A 21,872-nucleotide genomic window follows, 5' to 3' on the forward strand; every position below is an offset into this window, starting at 1 on the left:
TGCCCAATTCTTGAGCCCGAAGCTCTGATATATATGCAATTAGCTGAATATTTTGGCTTTAGGTCTTGCCTTTCATCAGCGTTTTGGTGCCAGTCCAATGCCTGTCTCATTACCCAAGTGTTCAGCCGCAGGATATTTTATATCTCGCTGCGCGGCATGCTCTGGATGTACATAAGTAAAATTTCACTTTTTAGAAAATCTCTAAAGTCGTAGTCTGCCACACTTGCCTCTTCGTACTTCCTCTTTCGGTAGAAGGGGCTCTTCTTGCTGATGTAGAGCAGGACGAGGTCGCAGAGGAAGACTCCCTGAGGTTGGAGACAAACGCACAGGATGCGAGACGATGTGCTGCATCACGCGAGACCATCCATCAGTGGAGCGATCATGGCTCGTGATGATGGTGAAGATGATGATGATGCAATCTCGAGTTCAGTCGGTGTGCGGCAAATGTGTGGTCCAGCCTAAGCTGCACCCACTGCACAAACCGTGGCATTGATGCGGATACTCGATGCACAAATGGAAGCTGAGAGACTGGGTCACCCAGAAGAGACGGCGCACGACAACCCACAGCCCCACGCGCTGTGCCCGGTCCACACAAGCGAAGGAGACGTCACAGAGACGAACTCCGCTGCTCCTGACGCATGTGACACGTGGTGGTGGTGGTGGTGTTGTGTGTGTGTGTTAGAACTCACCACTCCTAGTGTGTGTGTGTGTTAGTACTCACCACTCCTAGTGTGTGTGTGTGTGTGTTAGTACTCACCACTCCTAGTGTGTGTGTGTTAGTACTCACCACTCCTAGTGTGTGTGTGTTAGTACTCACCACTCCTAGTGTGTGTGTTAGAACTCACCACTCCTAGTGTGTGTGTGTTAGAACTCACCACTCCTAGTGTGTGTGTTAGTACTCACCACTCCTAGTGTGTGTGTGTTAGAACTCACCACTCCTAGTGTGTGTGTGTTAGTACTCACCACTCCTAGTGTGTGTGTGTTAGAACTCACCACTCCTAGTGTGTGTGTTAGTACTCACCACTCCTAGTGTGTGTGTGTTAGAACTCACCACTCCTAGTGTGTGTGTGTTAGTACTCACCACTCCTAGTGTGTGTGTGTTAGTACTCACCACTCCTAGTGTGTGTGTGTTAGTACTCACCACTCCTAGTGTGTGTGTGTTAGTACTCACCACTCCTAGTGTGTGTGTGTTAGTACTCACCACTCCTAGTGTGTGTGTGTTAGTACTCACCACTCCTAGTGTGTGTGTTAGTACTCACCACTCCTAGTGTGTGTGTGTTAGTACTCACCACTCCTAGTGTGTGTGTGTTAGTACTCACCACTCCTAGTGTGTGTGTGTTAGTACTCACCACTCCTAGTGTGTGTGTTAGTACTCACCACTCCTAGTGTGTGTGTGTTAGTACTCACCACTTCTAGTGTGTGTGTGTGTTAGAACTCACCACTCCTAGTGTGTGTGTGTGTTAGAACTCACCACTCCTAGTGTGTGTGTGTTAGTACTCACCACTCCTAGTGTGTGTGTGTGTGTGTTAGAACTCACCACTCCTAGTGTGTGTGTGTTAGAACTCACCACTCCTAGTGTGTGTGTGTTAGTACTCACCACTCCTAGTGTGTGTGTGTTAGAACTCACCACTCCTAGTGTGTGTGTGTTAGTACTCACCACTCCTAGTGTGTGTGTGTGTTAGAACTCACTACTCCAGTGTGTGTGTGTGTGTTAGTACTCACCACTCCTAGTGTGTGTGTGTGTTAGAACTCACTACTCCAGTGTGTGTGTGTGTGTTAGTACTCACCACTCCTAGTGTGTGTGTGTGTGTTAGTACTCACTACTCCAGTGTGTGTGTGTGTGTTAGTACTCACTACTCCTAGTGTGTGTGTGTGTGTTAGTACTCACTACTCCAGTGTGTGTGTGTCTGTTAGTACTCACCACTCCTAGTGTGTGTGTGTGTGTTAGTACTCACTACTCCAGTGTGTGTGTGTGTGTTAGTACTCACTACTCCTAGTGTGTGTGTGTGTGTGTGTGTTAGTACTCACTACTCCTAGTGTGTGTGTGTGTTAGTACTCACTACTCCAGTGTGTGTGTGTGTGTTAGTACTCACCACTCCTAGTGTGTGTGTGTGTGTTAGTACTCACCACTCCTAGTGTGTGTGTGTTAGAACTCACTACTCCAGTGTGTGTGTGTGTGTTAGAACTCACCACTCCTAGTGTGTGTGTGTGTGTTAGAACTCACCACTCCTAGTGTGTGTGTGTGTGTGTGTGTTAGAACTCACCACTCCAGTGTGTGTGTGTTAGTACTCACCACTCCTAGTGTGTGTGTGTGTGTGTTAGAACTCACCACTCCTAGTGTGTGTGTGTGTGTGTGTTAGAACTCACCACTCCAGTGTGTGTGTGTGTGTTAGTACTCACCACTCCTAGTGTGTGTGTGTGTGTTAGAACTCACCACTCCTAGTGTGTGTGTGTGTGTTAGTACTCACCACTCCTAGTGTGTGTGTGTGTGTGTGTTAGAACTCACTACTCCAGTGTGTGTGTGTGTGTTAGTACTCACTACTCCAGTGTGTGTGTTAGAACTCACTACTCCAGTGTGTGTGTGTGTGTGTTAGAACTCACTACTCCAGTGTGTGTGTGTGTTAGTACTCACCACTCCTAGTGTGTGTGTGTGTGTTAGAACTCACCACTCCCAGCAAAGCAAGGCCAGCGCCGACGTTGGCCAGCGTGGGCGCGATGTTGAATTTTCCAGCCTGGTGACGCAATCGAGAGTTGGTGGTTATGTAAAAAAATGGATTTGAAATTACATGCGGTGTCGGCCTTTACTGATTTACAGATTATAATTATTTCTCACGCTCAAGATATTTAGATAAATTACCACCTACCAAAATTAAAATCTGTAAATTATGAGAAACGCCCATCTGTACAGAAGAATTGGTGCAGGCCACAAAACAACACACAGAGACGGCACTGTGTTTACTCAACCTTAGAAAAACACCAGTTCAGAAGAACTGCATTCCTAGTTGTTATGGAAATGTTGGGCTAACGGTGGTTTAACGGCTCCAAGCACATGCCAACATTGGCAAATTTTACATATTTACTGGGTACTGCTAATGTCTTATATCACCGTCAATCAACTGAGATGACGACATTGTGTTTATTCTGAACTGGTGGTTTCCTGTACTCATATTGTGTTGTTTAAACATGTTCATGACTGAACAAGTATATATTGAAATAAAACTCAAATTTATATCACGTATATATGTAGTCGCATGCTCCAGTCGCTTGGCAAAAATATGAAAACGAAGACTGATAATGCTGCATCCTGAAAAAATATACTCCCGTAAAAAAAAATTCTCTCTCATTTCACGTGAACGTGCATCATCGTTTTACTGCCACTCAATCCTGTCCTGGCCCACCATCTCCACGTCCACTCCACAGACCTTCACACCCCGGTTCACACTCTGATTCACACTGGTTCACACTCTGATTCACACTGGTTCACACTCTGGTTCACACTCTGGTTCACACTCCAGTTCACACTCTGATTCACACTCTGATTCACACTCTGGTTCACACTCCGGTCCCCCACGTGGAGCCACCCCCAACCCCTCCGCGTGACTCTCGGTCTCTGCCGCTGGTGCTTCCACGTCCATCGCCACTCGTCTCCCCGCGTGGTGTCCCCCTCTTCTCCCGACGCGTCCCACTCATCTCGGTCGACTCTCGCTCCCTCTCTCTCTCTCCGCTTGTCAGGGATGGGCACCACCACCACCACTCTTGCCTCGGGCGTGCAAGAGTAGATTTGTGAAATAGTGCACGTGTTCACACCTGCCCTGATGCGCTGTGTCGTAGGGAGTGTATCAGACGGTGGCGTGTGACCCAATTACCTTCCCATGCACCATGACATCAAATCGAATTCCGTACACCTTCATTAACGTGCGATGCTCCACGCCATTGACTTGATAGTACCTTCCAAATCTGACCAGAGCAACACGTTATCATAAACCATTCACATTATCAGTTGATACAGGATATTCAATTAATAGGTTTGTTAATTTATCTGTGTATGTTTTAAAATTGTAGTTCGAACAGTTGCACTGAGATTACTTTAAGAAAGAAACGAGCTATAAATAAAAACTAACATTTTAAATATGCAAACATGGATGGAGACAGTATTATTGGTCTCAAATTATTGGATGACACCAAACTAAATACAAAATAACTTCTTAAGAAATCGGAAGGAAGAACTTTCCAGACGGCCGCAGAAGCGCCTCTGAAAGCACCGCGCGATGATGATGCGGTGACCACCGCCTTAGTTCGATGACGCAAGACAACGTGGGATGGTGACAGCTCAGTGAGCAGCGCAGCATTCTGGCCGCCACCACCCGCCCGCCCGCTCGCTCGCCCGTCACCTGAAGTTGTACCCCGTCGCCACGTCCGCCGCGTCCGTGTCGAGCCGAGAGAAGGCGTACGTGGGCACGCACTCGCTGGGCGGGCGGTCCAGGTCGCACTGCCAGCCGATGCGCACGCCGATCACCCCGCCCTGGCACGAGAGCGCACGGCGCGACACCGATCGCCACGCGCGCATGAGGTGTACCAGCACGACGCAATCTGTCCCGAGGCGCGCGCGCGTCCTCGGAAGTGATCGATTAGCGGCGTGGGAGCCGGCGGGTAGCTGCCGGGGAACAAGGCGATGTCTGCTCAGAAATTTTGACTGAAAACTTTCGTGACTGCAGGAATTCATATTCTTGGTTCTTTCGGTAAAGTCACGTAGATATAAAACAAAAATCAATTGCTTTTAATTTAGATTTTAGTTTTCTATCTACGTGACTTCACCGAAAAAGCCAAGAAGATGTTTGCTCAGGTTCGTATCTCCAAGTTTTAGGCGGCGATTGATTCATTTTGCCGGTTTTCTCTAATAGCAACACAAATGTAGAACACTGTGCAGTAGAATTCATGAGAGAGCACCTCGCTTAGTGCCTCCCGTTCCGCACGTCTGGACGCACTCGCAGGGCTGATGCACGCACTAGTCGATCGCCGTGCGTTCAGAAGAGACTTCTCCAACATACGGTGCAAAAGAAGTTCAACAAATACGAAGACGACAACAACAACAACGACCACGACGACGACTACGACGTCACCGACCTTGACGGCGATGGCGTCAAAGCGCGTTACCCCGGCGCTCGTGACCAGGTCCCCCAGGCGGAAGACGGGGCAGTCCGGGGCGCTGGCGGCGTCGTAGCGGCACCGCTTCAGCGCGTCACCGTCGCCGCCGTCGCCCTCGAGCACGTTGTGCCTGCAAGCGCGCGCACACGGCTCGCTTGAGTCCCATTCACGTGCAAGGAAAGATAGACAGGCTGCTTCGAAACGTTTGTTTTAGCACTTCTGAGAATTTGCAACGACACTACAAGAAGTCTGCTGCATCCGGGCTCTGGAGACCACCGGGAGAAGATACCAGGCACGCGTTGACAACGATGGCGAACACGTGGAGACTCTTTGACTTTTTGAAGCTCTGAACAGTACATTGGTTATCATGTTAGGGTGAATTATCCGTTATTTTTCCATTAAAAACGATAGTCCCGTATAAGTGTTAACATGTTTTAAGCACCCTGTATATGCTCTGCTTAGACAAAGGCAAAGATCCCCCGTACAGCCTTCATCAGACTGTTGGGGCAAGTGCTGTTAGCGAGCACCTATGAATGCCGGAACGACACACGAGTGGGTGGGTGGCCAACACCACGCCCGGCCACCTTTGTCTCCCCAGTGGCAATGTTTACACACCGCACCAGGTTCTCATTTGAGGCTGAGTCGACCTAGGGGAGGCCCAGGACCGGTTCAGATAATCGTCACTGATGTTGGCCGTGAGTGGGAATCGAACTCGGGTTGTAGCGCAGCGTAGCGCTAACCGTTTCACCACCGCTCCCCACTGCTTAGAGAACATAACACTCACACACTAATTATGATTTCGTTACTATAGCGCTCGTTCGCCCAGGAAAGCTTCGCTCAGTCTCAACTCTTTACAGGAGGGTCCTGCCAAGCTTTCACAGTAGGGGGCGATGCAGCTACTGCTGTGCAATCCAATTGAGTCAGTTGCTGGTCAAGTTTCAACATTGGGACATTTGGCCAATACCAGTGAGAGTGTGGAGTTTTGCTGCTGTTGTTGTTGTTTAAGCTGTGGGAGGAAACTGGAGACACTCAGAACAGGGGGAGAACATGCAAGCTCCATGAGCCGCGGTGGCTATGAGATGTTAACTACCTCGCCTGGTATACAAGAGGTCTTGGGTTCGATCCCGACCTTGACGCCTCTGTATTTGGAGTTTTCATGTTCTCTCCGTAGTCGTGTGGACCTTTCTTAGGGGTTTCCGGTTTTTCCTTTCACATTTAGAATCCACATCACGCGTTCAGAGCGTGTGTCTGCGACACGTGATGATTATTAGCCACTTCGTTGAGCTATCATTTGCGGCCAGGTCGCTTCTGAAAAAGAACTCTGTAGCTCAGTGGGCACTTACCTGGTAAAATATAAATAGTTTAGTTTCAAAAAGTGTCAGAACAGAACCCAGACTCAGACCCCTCGTGCTGCGAGACACGAGTGTGTGCGCTGCGCCACCCTGCTGTGTCACCCTGTGCCACCCTGCGCCACCCTGCTGTGTCACCCTGTGCCACCCTGCGCCACCCTGCACCACCCTGTGCCACCCTGCGCCACCCTGTTGTCACCCTGCTGTCCGACAAAGTCGCGCTCCTTACTTGCGGAATGAGAACTTGGGAAAGTGGATGCTGTTCTTGATGAACACTGTGAAGTTTTCAGCTCCAGCCAAGATGAGATGCCTGCACACGTCCGCGCGGGTAGGCGTGTTATATAAACGTGCCGTGTCTGCATACTCCAACAATCGCGGAGCCAGTCAATGCTAACTCGTCCATGATGAGATTCCTATTGATGACAGTCGATCGGCACAGGCAGAGTGGAGTGGGGGCTCTATAAAGATCCCACGAGCGGAGGCCCTTCCCAGCAGCACTGGCCTGAGCAAGGAATTGCAGGGCTGCGCCTTTACCAACGACGACGATGATCGTCGCTGTTGCCCCGAGAGAGCGCCGGGGAGACAAGGGGACACCCGCGGGGGGGAGGCCGCGCGCTCGCGAGGAGGGTCGCCACCTGGGGGTAACGCCGCCTCCGCTCTCCACGGGGCACCAGGCGCGCACCTCGCAGCTCCGCCGCCCCGACTCGCCGCTCGCCACGCAGCGGCCCGTGCGCACGCCTGGCACGGCGGGGGGGTGGGGGGTCCCCCAGGGGAGGGGGGAGAGGGGGAGGGAGGCGGGGAGAGGGGGAGGGAGGGGAGGAAGGGGAGGGAGGGAGGGGAGGTAGGTAGGTAGGGGAGGGAGGGAGGAGAGGGGAGGGGAGAGGGGAAGGAAGGGGAGGGAGGGGGAGGGAGGGGGAGAGGGGAGGGGGACGGGGAGAGGGGAGGGAGGGGAGGTAGGTAGGTAGGTAGGGGAGGGAGTGAGGGGAGGGGAAGGGGGGAGGGAGGGGAGAGGGGACATTGGGAACGTTCACACAGCACAAGGTAAACTCCAAGGGTGCGATGGCAAATGCTGAATTCCGAACCGGTGGTCTATTCACATGTACAGTTTGCCCGCATTAAGTAAAACATTTTAATTATAATTATCAACACAACAAAGGTCAGAGTGATTTCCCTCACACTCTACTCTTTGGTTCTTTCGGTAAAGTCAGGTAGATAGAAAATTAATAGATCACGACGTTTCGATCGCAACACAAGCAACTATCATCAGGTGAAACAACCACAGCAGGAGAACTACTGACGTAGGAGCGAGTTCTAAACGCTCGTCCTTGATGATGTTGCTAACGGGTTTCGTAGCGTTTTCGAGGAAAGCAGCGATTTCAGATCTTGCTACGTCTGCCGAGATGTGTCCAAAGCCTTTGAGGGCCACGTCGACCTGGGCAATGATATCATCCACTGAGAAGTGTTTAGGGGTGACTGCGACATTCAACCCTTTAGCTAATACCGATTTTAGGCTGTCGGAAATTGCGCTGTTACTCTTATTGATAACAATCTTGTTGACATCGAACTTTTCCTACTGTATGTGGATCTGGCTTCTTCTTCGACAGGAAGTTGAATTTAGCAATCGGGTTAACTTTACATTTTGCTGACATTGTAGCGGCTGAAGAAACAGTCGTGTTATCTACACGGTCCCACTCAGATGTGGACATTGTATCTGTCAATGCTACGTGAGATTGTAAGAGAGTCTTGTCTACATTATCAGGTTCAAATCGGAGCGGTCTTATTCTCTCTGGGATCAGGGCTAGGCTAGCCCTGAACAAGATCCGTTCAATAGTTCACTGAAGCGGTGCTCATCTCCTGTTCACAGCCCTGAGACAGTGATTACAATTACACAATCTCATGGCAGGGTCGAGTCCGTCCATATGACAACCATTGTTGGCTTCCTCCCGAAGCGGCACTAATGTTATTGCTTCTGGAGGGGGGGGGGGGGCTGAGTCAACCCCCCACCAGGGTGTGAGTTGTCGACGAGGGATATCTCCAACTCTCGTACCGTTGCCAGTAGCCATCGGTTCCCCAGAAGGGCAGTCGCTGTCATTGGAGCAATGCGCTCCAGGAATGTCAGGATTCTACACTCACGCAAAGACAAAGATCACCCGTGTAGCCTGAACAGACTTTGTGGCAAGTGCTGTGAGCGAGTACCTGTGAAGGCCTGCACGGTACACAAGGGATAGGTGGCTAGCACCACGCCCGGACGCCCTTGTCTCCCCAGTGACGATGTTTACACAAGGCACCAGGTAGTCAATTGAGGCTGAGTCGACCGAGGGGAGGCCCAGGACCGGTTCAGATAATCGCCACTGGTGTTGGTGGCCGTGAGCAAAAATCCCACGGGCTCGTGACAGATCTCGCTAAACACGACACCGCCGTTCCCCGCTGAAGCACACACACACATATATAGTACACAATATATACGTGATTAATTATAATACTCTCATTCTATGCATTAGTTATGTTTGTGAAAATGTATTTGACTGTATAATGAACTGAGAGACAAAATAGCCCTTGTACGTGCGATCACAAATGGCATTGATCGTGAACACTCATCCCGTATTGAAGTCGAGTGGGATGGGCGCAGCACGTGCTGAATCACGCGTTCTTTATTTAGCCTTTCCCATTCTTCAAACGTTTTGCGACACAGTGCAGGGTCTGGCGAGCACAGCACCCCGGAGGGGTCAGAGGTCAGGCGACAACACTCGTGGTCGCGGAATCAACCCCAGCTCGACCTGGTCACTCGACACCGCTACAGAGCAAACAACCCCAAGCACAACGGGAGCTGTATGTACAGCGCTAATGACTTCTCTCCTTTATTTGCTCGTCTCTCTATATGATTGATTAAAAAAAAATGTTACCATAGCGACACCTCCGATTTCCACGGTTGGCTACGTACGGTGCGAAAGAAGTCCAACATAAATACGTAGTAACTCGTACAACTATTACCTGGACACATTCATCAGATTACACTGTGGCCTTAACAAGAAATATACAAAACAGGCGACGTTTCAGGCAATGGTCCTTCTACACAGAGACGCTGGATCTCAGCGGCCTCTCCGCTGGTTATAAATACTATGAATACATGTGAAATGCATCACGTTATGCCATTAACACGACATTTAACCATGTACCAAACGACGTATAATTGTTAGTTCCAGGAACGTGTGTGTGTTTTGAAGTGAAAATGAAATTACGGTGTCACCGTGCGAGTTCTGTCCGTGGTGCACGCCCGCTGGGCCCCGTGATGGTGGCGTACGGGTTACCTCGGGACAGACGCCTTGACACTGTCCAGGGGTTGCAATCATGTTCGTGACAACAAAGAACACATTTTCTCCCTAGGACACAGAGCGCACGCAGTTAATCACTCGGGTGCAGTAAAACATGCACGCCCCATCCCCAACCCCATCCACGTGCACAAATCACACTGCCCGTAGCCCGTGGACTGCAGGACATCAGTGGCCGAGGCCTGGTCGTCCAGTCAATACTCTCTGTCAACATTGCATTGATCTTCTTGGTAGAAGGGAGATAATAAAATAATATAAATATAAAACAATAACAATTCTCACGATATTTACATAATTTGATTATCTCCCATCTGCGTGACTTTACCGAAAGAACCAAGAATATGAATCCCTGCAGTCACGAAAGTTTAAATCAAAATTGCATTTATCATGCAACTTTTGTTTCCATGTGAGAATAGCCGCTTATTAGTACGGTGCATATTTGTTTCAGATATGTTTCCACTACAGTTATGAATCGGCAATTGAACACACAAGAAGACAATGGAGAACACATGAAGACAATTGAGAACACAAGAAGACAATGGTCCCTTGCGCACCGCCCCACGCAGGTGCAATACCGCCCTTGCCCACCAGTGGCCGTCACTTAAGGCAAACACCCCGTGGGGTGGTGCAGTCCAGTTGTGACGTCAAAGCAACGTGGTCGCCCACCAATCAGAGGGCGCCGGTTCAATCTCAAGGCACGGCGGTTGAAACAATGGGAAAGCGTTTTATCTTAATCTATAACAGTTCTAAAATTGTACATACGATGAAAGTGGTTCAGATAAAGAGTGGGATTGTTATTCAAGGTGGTGTTGTAGTTATGGTGACAGGAGAACAGGCGAGAGAGGTTAAGGTGGGGTTGAGATACAGTTAGTGATAGGGGTAGATGTAGTGATAGGGGTTGGGGTAGTGATAGGGGTTGGGGTAGTGATAGGGGTTGGGGTAGTGATGGGGGTTGGGGTAGTGATAGGGGTTGGGGTAGTGATGGGGGTTGGGGTAGTGATAGGGGTTGGGGTAGTGATAGGGGTTGGGGTAGTGATAGGGGTTGGGGTAGTGATAGGGGTTGGGGTAGTGATGGGTAGGGAGTAGCAGTCGTAGGATGATGGGCGAGGGTAGAAGAGATGGAGGTTCTGTTTCAGGCTGTTGTTGTTGTTGTTATTGCTCTGTGTGCTGTAGTGGGAGTTTGTTCCAGTGGAGGGGAGCGAGAAGGGAGCAGGAGAGTGAGAGAAAGAGCGACTGGGCGCCGCAGGGCGAAGGAGGCACAGAGAGGGGCAGCGGAGACTGCGAGCGTAGAGGATGGGACACTTTACTGTAGTGAGAGAGGATGGGACACTTTACTGTAGTGAGAGACGAGAGAAGCGAGGAAAAGGTGGGGCAAGCCTGCGGAGGAATATATATAGACAACAGAGTGAGTGATGTAAACAGCGACTAAGATAGCGAGCCAGTGGCGGTTGGGAAATATGAGCAGAAATGTGGGAATTGTGGGGAACGTTCACAAGGATCCGGGCTGAGGTATTGCGAGTGTTGTCGGAGAGGAGGGAAGGCGTCGGCGGAGAAGAGAGGAGCTGAGTAAAGACGAGGGAGTGAGTTTCGCAGCGGGACGAGTATTGAATGTTGAATTCTGTACAGGGGCTGAAAGCGGCAAGTGCGGGTGGTGGTGGTGGTGGCACGGAGGGAGAAGGAGGAGTTGAAGATGACAGCAAAGTTGCGAGCAGATGAGGCAGGAGGGGTGGTGAGCGGTGTAAATGGATCAGTCGGCACCGTGTGGTGAGGTACAGAGTGGGTCCTCCCACCAGCGTGGAAGAGTAGGCCAAATACTCTCTATAAGGGTCCTCCAGAGCTCCCTCTAGTAGAGAGCATTCCGCCAGCAGTGGCGTGAGCAGGGGATTGCAGGCCTGCGCCTTTGCCTCTGCCCTACGCTAGGACACGAGATGCATTCTCAGCCTACCTACTTTTCTTTTCTTAAATTCATCACCTTTTAATTCTACACATTGATTCAATTAACTCCTCGCCATAGCAATTAGAATATTCCCTGTATTTCAGGTCACAATTTTGTATAGCAATGTTTTGTGTGCTAACCACATGCCTAAATGCGTGTTAATGTCTATTGCGGTTATTTATTCAATGAACTGCGAGGTTAAATTGACAACGTTTCCTGCGATAATGTTGCTAACAAGTCATTTTTGCTCCATTTAGCATGGGCTGAAACTATATTTAGAGATAGCAATGGTCATACAGTATTTAGAGATAGCAATGATCAAACACTATTTGGAGATAGCAATGATCATGTAATATTTGGAGATAGCAATGGTCATACAGTATTTAGAGATAGCAATGATCAAACACTATTTGGAGATAGCAATGATCATGTAATATTTGGAGATAGCAATGATCATACAGTATTTAGAGATAGCAATGGCCGTAGCTTTGACAATCCACTGCTGGCTGAAGGCAGCCAGCAACCACGTCAGGCGATGTTTGGCCAAACTTCGCTGCGCTGGTCAGCAGTGCGGATTCATGAAGCAGGAGCGCTCGGGACCGGTTAAGACATCACTCCGCTGATCTCGGCCGTGACTGGGAAAGTTGGAATCAAACTCAGGTTGCCGGATCTCATAGGGCCGTGTGCTTTACCGTTGAGCCACTGCTCCAGCCATACAACACTGGGTGAACTTGTTTAGAACGTGACGAACACAAAGCCGCTTTGGTCGGTGTACATTTTGTTCACCGATACTCGGCTGTATGTACTGCGTTAATGACGAACACATACACGTGAGTGCAGTGTGTAACTGCGCTGTGAAACAGAAGCAATGGAGTCACCACGTTGAACAAGAGACGCTGCACCACATAGAAGGAGGCGTGCGGGAGGGATGTGCCGTGAGCCACACGCGGAATCTGGCATCCTCATCTGCTCCGCAAATATCATCGTGGACTTCGGCGTTTGCTCTGCTTGTCCCATGGAGATAGGCTGACGCAATAAAAGGGCTCAGGTGATAGCGACACTCTGCCCGGAACAGCTGCGAGATTATTGTTGCCACAAACCATACGCTCGGCTCACTGGGGCCGGGTATCCAATGGTGATATTTATTTTGAAACTGTTCCCGGTATAGAGTGTCCCCAATCAATAAACAAACGCTCTCACCTCTTTTAGTTGAGGATACATTAGCCTGGCGCAGTGGTTCACACAGCTCGCTGCGGACCCAGTGACCTAAGTTCGATACCCAGCCATGACTGACATCGGCTGCGAATGACCGCGCCAGTCACGTGTCCACCCTTCCTCAACCACAATGACCAACGTGGTGAAGTATGGCCAACAGGATTCCCATCACCGAAATGGTGTGCGGATGCCTTCATCCAGCAGTAGATTGGCAAAGGGCTGTAAAATATGTAAATAAATTACCCATTACCTGTGGAGGTATGACATAGTCAGCGGCATCCCAAACATGCGCATCTCCGTGTAATGCATCACTTGTAAGTGGGACGCTGGGTTGGTCTCGTGTCATGTCGGGCTGAAGCTCAGACACCAACTCGCCAGGCGACGCGGCATCTGAGCCTTGCGTTAACTTCCCCTCCTTGGACTCAAGACGACGGGCATCGGTTTGCCGATCTCGGAATTTCACCTTTGACTCTTTCATTTCTGCACCCGCTCGGAGCGGCGCATTGCCCCGTGAAGCAGGTCGCAGAGATGCGGAGTCCGGCTCAGCTCCCTTCCCTTGAGTCTCCGACTGTTGGCGGATTTTCAAAAGTTCCTCTGGCAGGAACCGCCTATCTGGCTGCTGCTGCTGCTGCTGCTGCAGCTGCTGCTGCTGCAGCTGCTGCTCTGTTGCGTCGGAGTTGCCCTCCGCGGCTCGCGGTCGGGGCGCTTGAGTTGGCCGTGCCGTGTCGGGCTCTGGCCGCCCGGCCCCCGGCCCGCGGGGGACACTGGAGTCGGGGCGCGCGTGGAGTCGTGGGGGGCGCGCCGGTGACGGCCGCGCCGCAGCGACGTCGCCACCCAGCAGGGCGGCGGCTCCTTTCACCTTGGTGATAACGGAGCTCTCGATGCCGGTATCGGTCTCCTGATACGCTTTCTTGGTCACGAACACCCAACTTGGGAGGCGGGGGACGGACAGCGCGCGGGGGTGGGCACAGAAGCGGGCAGAGGACGTCAGCTGGAGTGAAATCGTGTTGCGGTAAATTCAAACAAAACATCGCAGGGCTGCGATTACTCCCGGAGCAAGCTCGAGATCACAAGAATAGTATTCCATCATCCCACATATCCACGATTGAGTTAGCCTCTACTGTACTGTGTTCATTGTATTACCCAGGGCTAGAACGCCCTACAACGTACAATATGACAGCGAACTCAATCGTATATCGCACGACGCGAACGGCACTTGGCTAACGAGTTAATCTCAAAAACGTCGAAATCCATCAAGGGAGCTGATGTGATGCGACATGCGCTCGCGGTGACGACGGTGGAGAGCCTCCACAGAGACCTCACTCAGTGTTGGGCGAGAGCAGGGGACGAGTGTGCAACCGGAGGCCACGGGCGATGAATCGGTCCTGGGCCTCTCTTAGGTCGACTCAACCTCAAATGAGTACCTGGTGCGGTGTGTAAACATCGCCACTGGGGAGACAAAGGCGGCCGGGCGTGGTACTCGCCACCGATCCCCTCGTGTGCCGTGGCGGGTTTCATAGGTGCTACCTGCTAACAGCACTTGTCCCAACAGTCCGTTGAGGCTATGCGGGGGATCTTTGTCTTGGTGGACAGTGGGCAGAGCAGCCTCTGGACGTGTGGATGGTCTCTGCAGGTCGACACGTGGAGTTGTAAGCGCAGCGCGCGAGTCGAGGCGCGCTGCCGGCGAGAGGCGACGGCACGAGAGAGAGGGAGGGAGGGAGGGAGGCAGGGAGGGAGGGAGGGGGAGGGACGGGGATGCTTGGAACGCGAGCAGCAGTCCCGGTTCGCTACCCAGTGAGGGTTTGAAACTTTGATTTTTTTTTTGAAACTGAAAAATCCCCTTTGTTGTACGATTAGTAAACTTGTCAAACAAGGCGGCGTGGCGCACAGTGACGCCTCCTCGGCTCCTGCGTCCCCACGGCGACTGGTGCTGCCTGTTTATACTCTACACTCGGAGTTTGCCGAGCAATCTGCGGCATCGCTTCTTTACCCCCCCGCCCGCCACTCGAACGCATTCTTCTCCAACAACAACAACAACACCAACAACCAGGGTGAGGACGCCTTCAAAGCAAAGCTGTCCAGCGTGTAGATGATACCAAGTGACATGTCGGGGGCGATGGCAGCTGCATCACGCAGAGAGGTCACGGCTCTCGGTGCCCCGAGAGCGGCCACACTCGGTCAGGCAGTTTGAATCGTTCCCTGCTTTGTGATTCTTCCAAGGCGCTCTTCACACAGCAGCAGCGTTGACGTGTCGCTCTTTACTATGAAACGGCACTCAAGTGAAGCAAAAGTTGATACGGGCCGCCGGAGTTCTCAACAAACCAAGGCCGAGGTCACAAACGAGCACGTAAATAATAACCCGTTTACAAAAAAACGTAACAGCCACACTGGCAAGATGATGACATCAATACCCAAGAAAACACGCCAACAAGCGACCAGGTGACCCGGCCTGAGGCCAAGTCGCACGCAGCGCCAAGGAACTCGAGATCTCTGTGTGAGCGGCACAACTGGGAAACAGCGGAAGGTGCGCGCCGTGCCATCGTTGAAGGCCGACCGGAATCAGAAATTACGAACTAAGGGGGCAGACTGGAGGAGGAGGAGGATGGAGTGGTTTTGTAGAGATTAACTTGATCAAGGAAAGGTAACAAAGCAATGCGTACAAAGAAGAAAAAGAGTCGAATGAGTGGGTACCACCTGCTATTACCGATGTGGTTAATGAAAATAAATTCCTAACCTATGAACGGTGCACAAATAGCCGTGGCGAGAGAGACTCGTGCTCGGAGTTGCACCGAGAGACGGAGAAACACGCCGAGACGGCGCGAGACGCACGGCGGCCGTCAAGAACACGATGGAGTGGCAGCCACGTGGTGGGTGGATTATTGAAGAGTATTGATGAGTATTGATGAGTGAGTATTGATGATGAGTATTGATGACACCGCGTGCCGGATCGCGAGATGGCACCGGCTCGGGGGAGACCTTCGCCCGAGCGTTGAATCGATCCTCGCTGACGACGTAGGGCACGCGCAAGAACACAATCCTTCAGAGGCGCATTTAATCCACACACCGCCTTCTGACCGAGCATCAGCCTCCAAGCAACCCAGCCACGTACGACGACTCTGACGTATTGTTGTTTATTATTTGTGTTTGCTGTTCGTTACTGGCACGCGAAGTGTCAATCCGACGATGAACAGATTCGGGTTATTGGGGCCACACGCGGCCAACTTGGCTCGAGTTGTCACAACAATCGGCACGCACGGCCACCCCGCGCCAATGGGTGGTGTGTGTGTGTGTCTCTGCCTCTGCGTTGCGACACGGCAGAGTGTGTGCTTATCCACGCATCATATCCACTGTAAGCTCCTGAAACTACACGTGGAAAATTCGTACAAAAAACAACTTTGCCTTCGAGCCACGTGGTGTTGCAACACGAAAACAAATTGGTTTAAGCCTTGTGCCTGGACTAAGCTGCAGGGATATATATAATGCAGTGTTCACGCGACGGATGTGTTGAGTGCGATAGGTGTCACAACTGAAGGCGCACCGCCTTCCACAAGGCGGTTGCTGTAATAGCATCACATGAAAAGGCGGCTCCGCAATTAATAACAATCACAGATTTGCCATTCTGTCAACAATTGCAGGTTTCAACACGAGGGTGCCACTTTGCCGCCGTGCGGTCGCGGTGGAGGCTTCAGCTCCCCTTTGTTTGCTCAATCGGCGCTCTTCATTTAAACGCAAAAATCCGTGTGGATTCGCGGCTGTCCCGTGACTCACCAGGATAGTCGCAGGTCGGTGAAGCCGCGGACGGCATCGGCGCTGCTGTTGCTGAGGAAGGCGGCTCACGAAGCCGAGTTTCGTTGTGGCATTGCAGTAAACTCCCCTGACGGAGATTAAATATCTCTTGTGCTGAAGCGGCTTCACTTTAGTTGCAGTGCTATTGTATTGTGACGTCAGTATTGCATTGTGACGTCAGTAGTGTGAAGTCTGTGGTGTGACGTCAGTATTGTGACGTCAGTATTGTGACGTCAGTAGTGTGACATCTGTAGTGTGACGTCAGTAGTGTGACGTCAGTAGTGTGACGTCATTATGGTATGGCCACTTGCACGGACAGCACACAAGAAGGTGTTTTCACCTGGGTGACACGTTTGAGACTAAATTTCGATTTAAAGCTTTCGTGACTGCAGGGATTCATCTTCTTGGTTCTTTCGGTAAAGTCACGTAGAAGGGAAGTAATAAAATAATAAAAATAAAACATAATAAAACAATTCTCACGACGTTTCGGCCACAACGCAAGTAGCCGTCCTCAGGCGAAGAATGAAACACCACCAAGCTTGGAGCGTATATTTAAGCTGGGTTAGAGGGGGGGAGGTGGGAAGAAGAGCGCCTAGACAAAATAATTTGCATATCAAGAGGAATTCAGCATATGGAAAATGCGTAGGTGGGCGGCGGGGGTTCCAAATCAATACTATGCCCGTGCATTATGCAGGATTAGCAGCATCAAAGGGGGGGGGAGGGGAGTTTAACAAAGGAAAGGAATGTTAATAGTATGTAGCTGCAGTTACTAAACAACCACGTAAAAAACTAAAGTAAAAACTGCATAACAAACTAAAGTATAAACTACATAGCATCATCAGTGTACTTACTATACTCTACAATAAGCTGAGTTACTAACAGTAAGTAATACATACAAAATTCTACGTTGTAAAAAATTATATAATATGCTTCCATCTAAACTTTATTCTCTTACATCACACGCGTCTATACCGTACTATATACTGCCATAGACAAACCCAACATTAAATTACATACTGTATTGCTATAAACCACCCTATACCTTATACATTTTAATATAACACTATGTATTATTCTACCCACCCTAATGTGTATCGAAATGGTTTATTACGTCCTTCCAGTGATTGCTAAGCCAGAATCCATCTTCTCGGTTAAAATTGTCTCTGTGTTTGTATATGTGGATCGCCTCATGAACGAATCTCTCATGATAGCCAAATGGCTTGCAGAGAACCTCTGTCTTGGAGAAGTCAATGTCATGTGAGCCCACTGAGTTGTAACAGTGATCTGCCACGGCTGAGGTGTTTGTCCTACCGTGTTTCAGGTCAGCTTTATGTTCACGGATGCGGTCCGAGACATGTCGTTTGGTTTCCCAAATGTAACTGCTACCACAGAGGCAACTTAGTTTGTAGACACCAGGGTACTGTATGTCTGGAACCACATCTTTTACAGACGGTACCAGATCGCGGATTTTATGTACTGTGTTGAATCGGACCTGGATCTTGTGTTTAATCAGGATTTTGGAGATCTTTTTTGTGACCCCAGCAATGTAGGGTAAGGTGATGGTCTTGAAAGGCTCCTCAACAGGATCCTTCTTGATGGTTGGAGTGATGGCTTTGCGGATTATGTAGTCGGAGTAACCATTAGCCTTAAGAGCTTGGCGTACGTGTTTGAGTTCACTGGAAATGTGTTCCTGGTCGGAGATGCATTGGGCTCTATGATATAGAGTCTTGATGAGGGAATTCTTCTGGGATGGATGGTGGTGGGAATCCGGTTGCTTATCTAAAACCAGATTCCCACCACCATCCATCCCAGAAGAATTCCCTCATCAAGACTCTATATCATAGAGCCCAATGCATCTCCGACCAGGAACACATTTCCAGTGAACTCAAACACGTACGCCAAGCTCTTAAGGCTAATGGTTACTCCGACTACACAATCCGCAAAGCCATCACTCCAACCATCAAGAAGGATCCTGTTGAGGAGCCTTTCAAGACCATCACCTTACCCTACATTGCTGGGGTCACAAAAAAGATCTCCAAAATCCTGATTAAACACAAGATCCAGGTCCGATTCAACACAGTACATAAAATCCGCGATCTGGTACCGTCTGTAAAAGATGTGGTTCCAGACATACAGTACCCTGGTGCCTACAAACTAAGTTGCCTCTGTGGTAGCAGTTACATTGGGGAAACCAAACGACATGTCTCGGACCGCATCCGTGAACATAAAGCTGACCTGAAACACGGTAGGACAAACACCTCAGCCGTGGCAGATCACTGTTACAACTCAGTGGGCTCACATGACATTGACTTCTCCAAGACAGAGGTTCTCTGCAAGCCATCTGGCTGTCATGAGAGATTCGTTCATGAGGCGATCCACATATACAAACACAGAGACAATTTTAACCGAGAAGATGGATTCTGGCTTAGCAATCACTGGAAGGACGTAATAAACCATTTCGATACACATTAGGGTGGGTAGAATAATACATAGTGTTATATTAAAATGTATAAGGTATAGGGTGGTTTATAGCAATACAGTATGTAATTTAATGTTGGGTTTGTCTATGGCAGTATATAGTACGGTATAGACGCGTGTGATGTAAGAGAATAAAGTTTAGATGGAAGCATATTATATAATTTTTTACAACGTAGAATTTTGTATGTATTACTTACTGTTAGTAACTCAGCTTATTGTAGAGTATAGTAAGTACACTGATGATGCTATGTAGTTTATACTTTAGTTTGTTATGCAGTTTTTACTTTAGTTTTTTACGTGGTTGTTTAGTAACTGCAGCTACATACTATTAACATTCCTTTCCTTTGTTAAACTCCCCTCCCCCCCCCTTTGATGCTGCTAATCCTGCATAATGCACGGGCATAGTATTGATTTGGAACCCCCCCCCGCCCACCTCCTACGCATTTTCCATATGCTGAATTCCTCTTGATATGCAAATTATTTTGTCTAGGCGCTCTTCTTCCCACCTCCCCCCCTCTAACCCAGCTTAAATATACGCTCCAAGCTTGGTGGTGTTTCATTCTTCGCCTGAGGACGGCTACTTGCGTTGTGGCCGAAACGTCGTGAGAATTGTTTTATTATGTTTTATTTTTATTATTTTATTACTTCCCTTCTACGTGACTTTACCGAAAGAACCAAGAATACGTTTGAGACTATCGCCAGATTCACCTGAATACATTTGAAAATCGTTGAAGACATTTCATGGCTGATATTCTTTTGGTTTTTCGGTAAAGTCACGTCCAAAAATTAACACAAAACGACGACGTTTCGTCACCACGAGGAGGATGAAACGTAGTTTTTTGTAAAAAAAAATCTTATTTTCTTTGAACCTACCTACGTGACTTTACCGAAAGACCTAAAGAATACGAATTCCTGCAGTCACGAAAGCTTCGAGTCAAGATTCCGTGGCTCGCCGCGCAGCATGGACGGCTACGACACCTCGGCGCGCAGCGCGTCACTGACGCTGTGCAGGTCCTCGTGCCTGCGCAGCGCCAGCGAGCCAGCGAGCCGCTACAGCAGCAGCAGCAGCGGCTGCGGCGGCGGCGGCTCTTGCACGCGATGCGTGGCCTGCTAATCCTGCCCCGGGGGATATTGGGGTGGGGTGGGGGGGGTTCTACTCGACAACGCAGCTGCTCGCCGCACCACGCCCGGCGCACGCCACGCGCGGGCCGCCCTTCCATTGCTGGCTGCGGCGCGCAGCTCGGTTTCTCGTCTTTCTGGATCTGCCATGGCGCGCCTCCTCACCCAATGAGGTAGGCGAGAACCGCGAGCTGTATGGCCCGGAGCAGCACGCCCACGGCGCGGTTGTGCGCGATCACGAGCTTCTCCGTCTTGTAGTCGAAGAAGCTGCAGAGGAGGCTCCTGGCCGTCCACGCGTGCTCCTCCATGCTGCACGGCCCGAACCGCGCACGCCGTGAGAGACAGAGAGAGACACAGAGATGGTGGTGGTGATGGTGGTGATGGTGGTGATGGTGGTGGTGATGGTGGTGATGTTGCGGCTGCGTTATTGCGCTGCGCTTTGCTCGAGCCTCAACTCCTCCCTCCTCCTCGCTGCTGCGGCAGAGATGCTCCCTGCTAAGGCAAAGACAAAGATATCCCGTATGGCCTCCACAAAATGTTGGGTCAAGTGCTCTAAGTGAGCACCTATGAAGGCCGGCACGGTGCACGAGGGGGGTTTTGGCAAGCACCAAGCCCGGCCGTCTTTGTCTCCCTAGTGGCGATGTTTACACATCGAAGCAGGTACAGTACTTATTTGAGACTGAGTCGACTTCGGGGAGGCCCAGGACCGATTCAAATTTTCGTCACTGGCGTTGGCCGTGAACTCGGGTGGCCGTGTTCGTGGCGCGGTGCGCTAACCACTGCGCCACCGCTCCCCACGTAGCCCTGCGTACTACACGCACTGGCCCAGCCGTCTTTTCGGTCACAATGGTGGGAGCAAACCAGAGCACGGGAAACTCTCGCCTCTGATGGCACAACCCCCACGTGCCTTCTCTGATGGTCACTCGATTTCTCGGCCATTGCGCGCCGTTGCTCAAGTTCAAGGTCATTTATTAGGTGTAGCCCTGTGAGCCATTCGGCTCTTGAATCAGGTGCAACCGCAACAAACAAAAAACAAAAACATGAACAAGAAAACATCTTAAAGTGACTATGTGCAAACAGAAAAGACAACAAAATATTGCAGAAAAAGCACCGTACACCAACACTATCTAAATCACTCTCATTCATGTAAAGCGCCTGGAGTTAAGGCTCTCTCCGTGTCAACGTAAAATGAGATAACAATCCATTGTACTGCACTGTTGACGCTCCCTCCTTCACCAATCCATATTGACCAGCGTGGTGAAATTTGGTCAAATCATTGCGACGATGGACGCATTCATCCAGCAGTGGGTTCGCCAGGGGGCCGCGCGTGCACGAACGGGGCGACCCGAGCGGGCTGCGGCCGTCAACTCCCGCGGTTCAACCACGGACGGCTCAGACCCGGATTCAAATCCAGCTCCTCAACGGCGCCGACTGAGTGCCCTGGAACGCGGACGAATCCACAGCCCACATCGTCCATTCCTCGAGTGGCTCGAGTAAGTCGACTTGAGTGGAACA

The 21,872-nt window shown here is 50.4% G+C and overlaps 1 protein-coding gene across 1 annotated transcript; it reads right to left on the reverse strand.

Moving 5' to 3' along the window:
- Positions 1-137: 137 nt before the first annotated feature.
- On the reverse strand, positions 138-20,836 carry LOC144934627 (P2X purinoceptor 5-like). The gene is made up of 11 exons (XM_078860641.1): positions 20,523-20,836; positions 13,225-13,903; positions 9,803-9,874; positions 8,542-8,617; positions 7,130-7,232; positions 6,724-6,804; positions 5,125-5,275; positions 4,392-4,522; positions 3,867-3,957; positions 2,667-2,732; positions 138-305 (listed from the first exon to the last, which is right to left on the reverse strand). The coding sequence occupies exons 1-11, from the start codon at positions 20,663-20,665 to the stop codon at positions 138-140; spliced, it is 1,761 nt and encodes a 586-aa protein (XP_078716767.1). The 5' UTR covers positions 20,666-20,836.
- Positions 20,837-21,872: the final 1,036 nt, after the last annotated feature.

Source organism: Lampetra fluviatilis, chromosome 10, assembly GCF_964198595.1.
Source record: "Lampetra fluviatilis chromosome 10, kcLamFluv1.1, whole genome shotgun sequence".
NCBI lineage: Eukaryota > Metazoa > Chordata > Hyperoartia > Petromyzontiformes > Petromyzontidae > Lampetra > Lampetra fluviatilis.

Coding starts and splice junctions, on each gene's coding strand:
- LOC144934627 (XM_078860641.1), bottom strand. CDS start 20,665: ATGGAGGAGCACGCGTGGACGGCCAGGAGCCTCCTCTGCAGCTTCTTC. Junction 9,875..13,224: donor ACTATGTCATACCTCCACAG/GTAATGGGTAAT, acceptor TCTGTGTCCTAG/GGAGAAAATGTGTTCTTTGT. Junction 4,523..5,124: donor TTGACGCCATCGCCGTCAAG/GTCGGTGACGTC, acceptor CTCTCGTGCCAG/GGCGGGGTGATCGGCGTGCG.